This window comes from Solanum lycopersicum, chromosome 1 (genome assembly GCF_036512215.1).
Source record: "Solanum lycopersicum chromosome 1, SLM_r2.1".
NCBI classification, from domain to species: domain Eukaryota; kingdom Viridiplantae; phylum Streptophyta; class Magnoliopsida; order Solanales; family Solanaceae; genus Solanum; species Solanum lycopersicum.
In genome coordinates, this window is record NC_090800.1 from 51,094,291 (window position 1) to 51,106,653 (window position 12,363).

At 27.5% G+C, this 12,363-nt stretch overlaps 1 protein-coding gene across 1 annotated transcript; it reads right to left on the bottom strand.

Moving 5' to 3' along the window:
• Positions 1 to 6,499: 6,499 nt before the first annotated feature.
• On the bottom strand, positions 6,500 to 7,605 carry LOC138342246 (uncharacterized). The gene is made up of 2 exons (XM_069294557.1): positions 7,446 to 7,605; positions 6,500 to 7,071 (listed from the first exon to the last, which is right to left on the bottom strand). Exons 1-2 carry the CDS (start codon positions 7,603 to 7,605, stop codon positions 6,500 to 6,502), a joined length of 732 nt encoding a protein of 243 aa, XP_069150658.1.
• Between the last annotated feature and the right edge of the window lie 4,758 nt (positions 7,606 to 12,363).

A 12,363-nucleotide genomic window follows, 5' to 3' on the forward strand; every position in this document is an offset into this window, starting at 1 on the left:
AGAATTAATTATAGACAATGAAAAATATATGCAAATAGAGTATATAGATTATGAATTAAGTGAAAATGATAGTATATATGAAGTATCAGACATAGAAACTGAGAATGAAGAAGAAAATATTAATATAGATAATAACGAAACAGATGAAGAAATATAATGTCTGAAAATGGAATAAAAATAATATCTAAAGAAGAATATCAAGATGAAGAATCATCAGAACAGAAAATTATATTTGATAATACGATATTTGAACAAATAAAAGGAAAAGAATTAGATTTAAGTGTTGAAAAAGTACTAGAAATACCTATTTTTAAAAATTGGTTTAAAAGACAAAAAGAACAATACTATGTAGTTAGTCAAAAAGAACATATCATAGATTGTAAATACACAAGAGGAAAAGCATATATACCTAAAATAAATAAAAGAATGATAAACAAAGAAATACGAGATATAAAAGCTAAAACACCAATAAAATATGTACATTTAGGAGGAACAGAAATATTAATAAAAGCCTGCTTTAGAGAAGGAATAGATACACCTATAGAAATATATTTAGCAGATGATAGAATTGTACACCCTATAGAAAAAAGCATAATTAGTGCAGTAAAAGGAAACTTAATATATCAAAAATTTAAGTTTACAATAAGTGTTAATTATACAGTATCATTAACAGATAAAAATATAGATAGATCATTAGTTCTATATTGGAAAATGTATGGAATAGAACTAGCACCAGGGAGCAAATTATTTACAGCAAGATGTAAAAATTTATATATATTAACAACAAAGCATAAAATAACAGCAAGAAATAAAATTAATAAAATAAAAATAGAAAATCCTTTTAAAAAAATAATTACTGTAGTAGACAATAATGATTATAGCTATAAAGAAATTGATATAGAAGAAGATTTAGAGATAGTAAAAGAAAGATTAAGCACTTCAAGCGTACCAAATACATTAACAAGAGCTACCTCATCAAGGATGAGTACATCTAAAAAAAAATATGAAATTCCACAAAGCTTATTAGAAAAAGAAGAAATAACACCATATCATTATTTCATAACAGGAATAATAGACCAAAGAAAATATAAAATATTAATAAATACAGGACAAGAAGAAAATTATATAACAAGAGAGTTAGTATTAGAAGAAGAAATTATAAGAACAGGACATACATGCCCCGGACTACCTAGTGAGATAGTAAACACGAATGAAGAAACAACAGAAAAAGAAATAATTATAGGAGGAATACCCTTAGTAATACAATTTAAAATATACCAAGAAAATCATAATATTACGTTGGGAATAAAATGGTTAGAAAAAGTCAAACCATACAATATAGAAAATGAACAATTAACAATAACTTGTCAAAATAAAAAAATAATTATAAAAAGAACAAAATGATTAATGAAAATATTTATACTTGCAAAAATTATAGTAGAAGGATATCACAACAGATATTATACTCCTATGATAGATACAGGAGCAGAAGCGAATATATATAAATATAATTGCTTACCAGAAGATAAATGGGAAAAATTAAAAACACCTATGGTAGTAACGGGATTTAACAATGAAGGAAGTATGATTAAATACAAAGCAAAAAATATAAAAATACAAATATGGGATAAAATACTAACAATAGAAGAAATGTATAATTTTGAATTTACTACAAAAGATATGTTATTAGGAATGCCATTTCTAGATAGATATTATCCAAACATAATAACAAAAACACATTGGTGGCTTACTACACCATGCGGAAATAAGATAGGAGCAAAAAGAGTAAATAATAAACAACGAAAACCTATGGAATGGATAAAAGGAAGTGAAAAGATAAACCAAGAAATGGAAAATATAAATAATAAACAAATAACGCAATTAGAAATTATTATATTTGCTATAGACAAAGTCAAATTAATTAATGAACAACTAGAACAATTATATAGTGAAGATCCATTACAAGGATGGGAAAAACATAAGACAAAAGTAAAAATTGAATTAATAGATGAAAATAGTATAATAACACAGAAACCATTAAAATATAGCTTTGATGATCTAGAAGAATTTAAAATACATATAAATGAATTGTTAGAAAATAATTACATACAAAAAAGCAATAGTAAACATACAAGTCCAGCATTTATAGTAACAAAACACAGTGAACAAAAAAGAGGTAAAAGTAGAATGGTCATTGATTATCGTAATCTAAATGCTAAAACTAAAACATACAATTATCCGATACCAAACAAAATACTAAAAATAAGACAAATACAAGGATATAATTATTTTAGCAAATTTGACTGCAAATCAGGATTTTACCACCTAAAACTAGAAGAAGAATCCAAACAATTAACAGCATTCACAGTACCGCAAGGTTTCTATGAATGGAATGTTTTACCTTTTGGATATAAAAATGCACCAGGTAGATTCCAACATTTTATGGATAACTGTTTTAACCAACTAGAAAACTGTATCGTATACATAGACGACATATTGTTATATTCTAGAACACAAGATGAACATATAAGATTATTGGAAAAATTTATACATATAGTAAAAAATATAGGTATAAGTTTGAGTAAAAGAAAAGCAGAAATTATGAAATCACAGATAGAATTTCTAGGAATACAAATAAATAAAAATGGAATAAAGATGCAAACACATATAGTACAAAAAATAATTAGTATTGATGAAAATATAGATACAAAAAAGAAATTACAATCCTTTCTAGGATTAGTAAATCAAGTAAGAGAATATATACCAAAATTAGCAGAACATCTAAAACCATTACATAAAAAACTTAAAAAAGATGTAGAATATCATTTTGATGATAAAGATAAAAAACATATAAGAAATATTAAGAATTTATGTAAAAAATTACCAATATTTTCCTGATGAAAATAAAACATTTACTTATATTGTCGAAACAGATTCAAGTGATCATAGTTATGGTTTTCTTTTTGTCTTTTAAACCAATTTTTAAAAATAGGTATTTCTAGTACTTTTTCAACACTTAAATCTAATTCTTTTCCTTTTATTTGTTCAAATATCGTATTATCAAATATAATTTTCTGTTCTGATGATTCTTCATCTTGATATTCTTCCTTAGATATTATTTTTATTCCATTTTCAGACATTATATTTCTTCATCTGTTTCGTTATTATCTATGTTAATATTTTCTTCTTCATTCTCAGTTTCTATGTCTGATACTTCATATATACTATCATTTTCACTTAATTCATAATCTATGTACTCTATTTGCATATATTTTTCATTGTCTATAATTAATTCTGCTACTTGTTTTCTTTTTGGATTTTTGGGTAATTTACAATCTTTAGCTATGTGTCCTATCTTTCCACAATTATAACAAGTACATTGGGATATTTTTCTTTTTGGTCTGTATTGTCTTTTTATTTTATGATTTTTTACATAATACCTTCGTCTTGGTTGTTTATATTTATATATAGTTTTGTTTTTTCTATAATTTTTATATCTTTTAGATTTTTGTTTTTTAGTTGTGCATCCAAATTGTGGTGCCATTTTATTTTTACAACATGATAAATTTTTATTTAATACTTTTTCCATTTTTAATTTTTCTTTTTGGTTTTCACATAGTTGTATGAACCATTGATTTAAAAATTTTATTCTAGATCCTAAAGTATCTACCATTCCTTCATTATCCCAATCCTTTATTACGTTTGTACTAAAGGTTCTGGTAATTTTGTATAATATTATTTTCTTATTTCTTTTGCTTCGTCTAAATTGTATTTAGCTTTGTAATAATATTCTTTAAATGCGCAAGTATATTCTTCTAAGTAACACATTTTACATATAGCTAATTTTGTCATAAGTTGTCTATTTATTATTTTTTCTCTATTTTGTTCTCTTATATCTGTAGCCATGCCTCCAAATTCATTTCTTATTGCTGATTCATATTTATCTAGTATATCTATATTTGTTGCTGATGGGGATCCATCCATTTTCTTATTATTTCTAAGTACTTCTAAACTTTCTGGGGTAGATTTTCTATCCATAATTTTGCCGTTCCTACGAATGTTCTTTCTATATATCTTGGTGTTTTCGTTGTTTCTATTTTATTATCTATCAACTGCTTGGATATATTTCCTGTCCATAGTAATATTGCTTTATTTACGTCTGTGACGCAATCTAATTCTAAGAAATTATATTGTTCACTTATTGGTTTCGGTATCCAATTCTTATTTAATCTACTGTTCCATATTGCATTATTTCTATCTGATTGTTGATAACTTTCTGTATAATAAGTTGGTGGTGTCCACCTAGGACTACTTCTAGGGCTATTTCTGGGATTATTTTTTGGGGTTTTTACTCTTGACTAACTAGGTCTATTCATATCTCCTGTGTTTATTTCTAATTTTTTTTGTTTGTTTATCTGTTCTAGAATTTCTGTATATGTTTCACTTATATCACTTATTTCTGATTGTTGGTCATTTTCATTTCCGTCTATTTCATTTACTTCGATATCTTCATTTAGATCTTCATTTAGTTTCTGTTCCATTTGTTTTATTTTATTTGTTAATTCTAGCTCTTTATCTTTTTGTTTTTGTTTATTTTCATATAATAATTTTAACCTAGCTAATTCTTTTTCTAATTCACTTATTCTTGTATTTTTTATTTCTTCTAAATTTTGTACTTCTTGTTTTGCTTGTGTTTTTATTTTTTCAATTTCTCTTGATTTATCTATTTCTTCATTTTCTTTTGTTATTCTTACCATAGCTGTTAAACTATCTTCTAATTTTGCCGTTTCTTTTTCTAACATTAAGTATAAATTATTTCCTATTTTTTTATATCTTCTTCCTGGATTTGAAAATATTATTTTTATTACCATTCCGTCTTGATTTTCGTATGTTTTTTCGTCTACTGCAAATTCTTCTTTATTCATTATAATCTATGCATTATATTATGCTGTAACTCATATTCAAGACAATCTAATTCTAATTTTAACATGGATATATCTTTTCTTTGTGCTAGTAGTGATTTATTACATACTCCTGCTAATATGTTTTCTTCTAATCTTCTTTTTCTATGTTGTAATTCTTGTTCTTTTTCAGCCATTATTTCCATTATTTCTTCTATTAATTGTTGTTTATAGATTTCTCTGTTCATACTGTTTTTTCAAATAGCAGACATATTTATATTTTATTTTTGAAATTATGTTTATCAATTGATCTTTTCTATCATTATCTGTTTTGACTAGTTGTGATAGTTCATATTCTATATATAAAGATCTTAATTTTTTCCATATTTTTCTTACCTTTTTATCTATCTTAGTTCTTTTTATTTTAGTATTTTTATTTTTATTCATCATAACTTTTTATATAATATTTTAAAAAGCTTACTTAATTTATCTGGATATCTAATCTTTTTTAACCTGTAATTCCTACCATATCGTCTTAGCCAATATTCAGTCATATTTAATCTGCAATATCTAAATCATCATATAAATCATACATATCATAATAAAGCTCATCTTGTATACTTTGTATGGTTAACTCAGTCCAACCTTGGGTTGTTATTTCTATTATCTCATATGTTAATAATTTATTTTAAATTTCTCTTTTTATATCAGTATTCAAATTTTTTAGTATATAGAGTAGTAATATCTTATAATCAACATTATCGTCTAATAGGTATGTTTCCATTTTTATTACTTTCATTTTTCACTAAAACTTTATTCCTTCCAACCTCTTAATAAATTATACTTGCTTATTATGCAAAAATAATAATTTAATAATCATCTCGTCTGGTCACTACTACAGCTTTCTTCTTTGATTAGTTACCCTAACAGCGCCTCAACTTTGTTTACTCCCCTAAACGGCCTTCTCTGCCTACCGGTTTCAACCTTAGGATGGCATAGTCTGGGCATACTTATTCGAAGAATATTTCTGTAGCAAACTTTCTAAAGATGGTTATTATAACATTATTCAAACATGATAAACAATTATAATTAACAAGAGATTTTCAGGAATAAATTAATTTAGCTACTCATAAATATAAAATGATATACCTGTTTTTGTAGATCATCTGTCATAGTTGATTTGTTTTCCATGATTATTTAATTATCTAGCTCTGATACCAATGGGGGGTGGAAGCGGTTTTGTTATTTTAGAGTAGAGAGAAGATTGTTGGAAGAAGGATATTTTATTTATGAAGGCAAATGCCCCTTATATAGACATACATAATGACCTTTCATCCTTGTTAAAGGACGTTTGGCCTTTACTATTTACACAGTAACTTGACTCTTACTATTCATGGTTACTATTCATGAATAGGATACTGACACTATTTACTTTACAACTTTTTTACAAAAAAACAAAATAGACTTTGGCCAAATGGCCGACATACTTTTTTTCTTCTTTATTTAATGGCCTTTACTTTTTACATGTGGCCGACAATAATTATGACTAATTTACATATATTTTATGTCTATCTTTTCCCTATTTTCTTTTTCTCAGCTTACTCCAGTTGTACTTCTGGAATTATGTCATCACCTTGGTTGCACTTGGAACATATATGGTCTGGGTAATTGTGTCCGACTAGCTTGCAATATCTCGTCATTACTTCTTCGGATATGAATCCTTGCTTTATTGCTCTAGTTGTTGGCGTAGCTTCTGGTTTTAACAAGGTCAAAATCCATTTTTGGACTTCTTCCATATCTGCTTGTCTTATTTCTTTCGAATTGGCATATATCATTAAATGGTCTCTCGAATAGTAGCTCCATATGGCGTTGCCTTGTAGATAGTTATTTGCTAGCTCTTGTATAATAGTTGATAATCCAATTATCCTTTTATTGGCATAGAAACTGGGTATCTCAACTCTTGTTATCTCTGGCTGTTGGCCTCTATCTTCTGGGATTATCATTTCTCGTGTTAGCCCAATTTTGACTATCTGAATCATTGGCTTTATTTCATCATAGAGTATCTCTGCTGGTGCTGTGTAGAATCTTATGAAAAATAAGTTTCCTTTTGTTATCTTTTTATATATTAAAAATGCTTTGTGGACCTCTGGGATTCCACTTATCTCTTCACCTGTATATGTATAGACTGTATTTAATAATCCATAGTTATAACAAGTTTTAACTAGGTTTGGATTAGTTTTTGGTTGTGCAATTAACTTGTTATAGCCTTGTAGTTTTTGGGTTAGGTAGTCTTGGGTTTTTTCTAAGTTGTGGTAGATTTGGGTTTTTGATTTAAAAAGTTTTGTATTTTGTATAGGTTTTCAATATATGTTCGGGCTATATGGTTGTATGTTTTCTTCTCTTTATGCAGGCTAGTTGCATAGGTAGATGTTTGTGGTGTTGAAGCATCTACTATCTGTATCTTTGGAGTAAATGGTTTGGTAAATATGCTATTTAGGTTTATGTTTTTTGGTGTAGGTTTCTCCATAGCTTTTTTGCTTGTACCTGCAGCATCAGTAATGTCATGGGTTTTAAGGAGTTTCCCAACGTCTTCTTTTAGCTCTGGCTGTTTTTCGTCTGCCGAACGACGTAGCTCCGCATTTTTATAGTCATGCTGCTGACTTGTAGATTCTTTTTCTTCTAGCTTTTGAATTCTCAAACCCATACTGTCCACTTTTGTACAAAGTGTAGTTAGGGTTTTGAGTATGTTTTCCATAACATTATCTTGTCTTGGTTGTGTAACTTTGTCTTGATAAATAGTCTGCAATCATATTTTTGTCAGTTTTTATTACCTCAATTATAAATGTAAAATTTAGTATGTTTAATACTAGTCTCCTTATTTCTTTTGTTGTAACTGAATCATCTAATTTTTTCGTTATCCACCATTTTACTTGTGTATTATCTGTTCTTACAATAAATTTATTGTAAACAATATATGGTTCAAATGCTAATAAACATTTATATAATGCGAATAATTCTTTTCTATTTATTTCCATTTTATTTGTGCTTCTGTATAAGATCCTGAATAATACCTACAATGGTGTTCTATTTTTTCTTTTTCATATTTGTATTTTAAAACCCCTCCATAACTATGATCACTTGAATCTGTTTCGACAATATAAGTAAATATTTTATTTTCATCAGGAAAATATAGTTTTGGTAATTTTTTACATAAATTCTTAATATTTCTTATATGTTTTTTATCTTTATCATCAAAATGATATTCTACATCTTTTTTAAGTTTTTTATGTAATGGTTTTAGATGCTCTGCTAATTTTGGTATATATTCTCTTACTTGATTTACTAATCCTAGAAAGGATTGTAATTTCTTTTTTGTATCTATATTTTCATCAATACTAATTATTTTTTGTACTATATGTGTTTGCATCTTTATTCCATTTTTATCTATTTGTATTCCTAGAAATTCTATCTGTGATTTCATAATTTCTGCTTTTCTTTTACTCAAACTTATACCTATATTTTTTACTATATGTATAAATTTTTCCAATAATCTTATATGTTCATCTTGTGTTCTAGAATATAACAATATGTCGTCTATGTATACGATACAGTTTTCTAGTTGGTTAAAACAGTTATCCATAAAATGTTGGAATCTACCTGGTGCATTTTTATATCCAAAAGGTAAAACATTCCATTCATAGAAACCTTGCGGTACTGTGAATGCTGTTAATTGTTTGGATTCTTCTTCTAGTTTTAGGTGGTAAAATCCTGATTTGCAGTCAAATTTGCTAAAATAATTATATCCTTGTATTTGTCTTATTTTTAGTATTTTGTTTGGTATCGGATAATTGTATGTTTTAGTTTTAGCATTTAGATTACGATAATCAATGACCATTCTACTTTTACCTCTTTTTTGTTCACTGTGTTTTGTTACTATAAATGCTGGACTTGTATGTTTACTATTGCTTTTTTGTATGTAATTATTTTCTAACAATTCATTTATATGTATTTTAAATTCTTCTAGATCATCAAAGCTATATTTTAATGGTTTCTGTGTTATTATACTATTTTCATCTATTAATTCAATTTTTACTTTTGTCTTATGTTTTTCCCATCCTTGCAATGGATCTTCACTATATAATTGTTCTAGTTGTTCATTAATTAATTTGACTTTGTCTATAGCAAATATAATAATTTCTAATTGCGTTATTTGTTTATTATTTATATTTTCCATTTCTTGGTTTATCTTTTCACTTCCTTTTATCCATTCCATAGGTTTTCGTTGTTTATTATTTACTCTTTTTGCTCCTATCTTATTTCCGCATGGTGTAGTAAGCCACCAATGTGTTTTTGTTATTATGTTTGGATAATATCTATCTAGAAATGGCATTCCTAATAACATATCTTTTGTAGTAAATTCAAAATTATACATTTCTTCTATTGTTAGTATTTTATCCCATATTTGTATTTTTATATTTTTTGCTTTCTATTTAATCATACTTCCTTCATTGTTAAATCCCGTTACTACCATAGGTGTTTTTAATTTTTCCCATTTATCTTCTGGTAAGCAATTATATTTACATATATTCGCTTCTGCTCCTGTATCTATCATAGGAGTATAATATCTGTTGTGATATCCTTCTACTATAATTTTGCAAGTATAAATATTTTCATTAATCATTTTGTTCTTTTTATAATTATTTTTTTATTTTGACAAGTTATTGTTAATTGTTCATTTTCTATATTGTATGGTTTGACTTTTTCTAACCATTTTATTCCTAACGTAATATTATGATTTCCTTGGTATATTTTAAATTGTATTACTAAGGGTATTCCTCCTATAATTATTTCTTTTTCTGTTGTTTCTTCATTCGTGTTTACTATCTCACTAGGTAGTCCGGGGCATGTATGTCCTGTTCTTATAATTTCTTCTTCTAATACTAACTCTCTTGTTATATAATTTTTTTCTTGTCCTGTATTTATTAATATTTTATATTTTCTTTGGTCTATTATTCCTGTTATGAAATAATGATATGGTGTTATTTCTTCTTTTTCTAATAAGCTTTGTGGAATTTTATATTTTCTTTTAAATGTACTCATCCTTGATGAGGTAGCTCTTGTCAATGTATTTGATACGCTTGAAGTGCTTAATCTTTCTTTTACTATCTCTAAATCTTCTTCTATATCAATTTCTTTATAGCTATAGTCATTATTGTCTACTACAGTAATTATTTTTTCAAAAGGATTTTCTATTTTTATTTTATTAATTTTATTTCTTGCTGTTATTTTATGCTTTGTTGTTAATATATATAAATTTTTACATCTTGCTGTAAATAATTTGCTCCCTGGTGCTAGTTCTATTCCAGACATTTTCCAATATAGAACTAATGATCTATCTATATTTTTATCTGTTAATGATACTGTATAATTAGCACTTATTGTAAACTTAAATTTTTGATATATTAAGTTTCCTTTTACTGCACTAATTATGCTTTTTTCTATAGGGTGTACAATTCTATCATCTGCTAAATATATTTCTATAGGTGTATCTATTCCTTCTCTAAAGCAGGCTTTTATTAATATTTCTGTTCCTCCTAAATGTACATATTTTATTGGTGTTTTAGCTTTTATATCTTGTATTTCTTTGTTTATCATTCTTTTATTTATTATAGGTATATATGTTTTTCCTCTTGTGTATTTACAATCTATCATATGTTCTTTTTGACTAACTACATAGTATTCTTCTTTCTAGGAACTAACTTGTCATAATTTAAACAAAACAATGGGACGGTCCAAAGGCTACATCGAAAGATAAGTATAGCGGTCCAAGCAAGTAGTTACGGGCTCCATTTACAGCTAAGTAACACTCAATAATGAGCAAAACGAACTGGTTCAGATTATCACTTGCGCAAGCAGGAGATTTAACGCTGAACATACAACAATACCTTATAAAACAAATGCCAAAAAAAAACATGTGCATGATACTAAATACCCAAGCATGCTTCTAAAAAATACTTGGTAAGGAAATAACTTCATTTCATTTTTCTAACTAATTTAACAGAAGACAAACATGGATAACCCCAAATGATACTACTCCTTACTTTAATTCAAACACAACCATAAGAGAAACACAACTTCAAAGAGCTAATCATCTCAACCGAATTTTGAATCGTGATACAGATGGAAGCTACAGAGCACAAATTTCACAAATAAGGAGGTAGCATAATACCATCGGATAGATAAAATGACATGGGAAGTGAAAGAGGCGAGACCATGAAATGAAAGGATTATCTTTCTAAGCTACAATATATGTTCTAAGATGAAAGTGACAGGGTTCTCGAAATACGAAACTTGAACATTAATCATCCACAACTTACTGGAAATATTGACAATCAAACAAAAGAATATTCTAATTTTCCAATAAAGTCGAAAAAAACCTGCAATTTCTATGGATATAATCAGACGCAGCCAATCGAATATACTGAAAACGCTAAACTACAAATCATTGTGAAGACAAAGAAGCAAACAAGAACTAAAAATGCACTGATCAAACTCAAACTTTATATTGTAGGAACAAAACTAGCAAAAACTGTTATACTACTGTATAAATATAGATTCCAAAGCATATACACAAGTGAGACCAAACTATAAATTCTTATATAATTTCGAATCCAAACAAAAGCATATGGAAACACTGCATAATGCAAGATCTAAGCAGACAAAGTGATTACCTTGTGCTGAGCAGCAAACCGGGCGACGAGTTTGACGGAGGACGATTCCCACCACTTCTTAAACTCAAATAAACTAAAAAAAATTAACTACTGAGACGAGAATTCAAAAATCTTTTTAGGGGTACTCTCATGTCTCCAAAGTCCGTCCCTTGAACAGTGAAGAGAGGGGCTTTTTATAGCACCCAAAATCTCCATATTCTAAGAGTATTTTCGTTGTGGGAGGAACAAAATTTGAAAATTTCTTTATGGATAAGGCTCCAGTGAGCTGGAATCGTACGAATTTGAAATGAAATTCAAAAGAAACAAAGAAATTGGAAAGGACCACACCATTGTTGCCTCTAAAAGCTCCGCGTGTTTTTGGTCTCGTGCCAACCACGCTCTTGCTGTACGATTTGAAGGTGAGAGAGGAAATTTGAAGCGGCATATTTGATGTGGGTTCGCTCTTTCTGGGTTAGAGTCTTGGCGTCTTCTGAATGCGTTGGTGAAGAAGAATAAAAGAGTTTTATGGGTTATGGGCCGGGTTTGTGGCAAAGGTGTGGGCTTCTGAAAATCAGAATTTGGGAATGGCCCAAAAACGTGGTCTTTGAAAATGGATGGAAGAAAATTGTTTAAATTTACAATGAGAATTTGACCAGTGTATTAAAGTTGGAAAAATAACTTAAATACACAACTATAAGTTTAGTATTCTCTAATTTTTCCTTCTTTTTTTAAATAATACATAATTCCCTTTT

Coding starts and splice junctions, on each gene's coding strand:
- LOC138342246 (XM_069294557.1), bottom strand. CDS start 7,605: ATGGGTTTGAGAATTCAAAAGCTAGAAGAAAAAGAATCTACAAGTCAG. Junction 7,072..7,445: donor TGACATTACTGATGCTGCAG/GTACAAGCAAAA, acceptor ATACATATACAG/GTGAAGAGATAAGTGGAATC.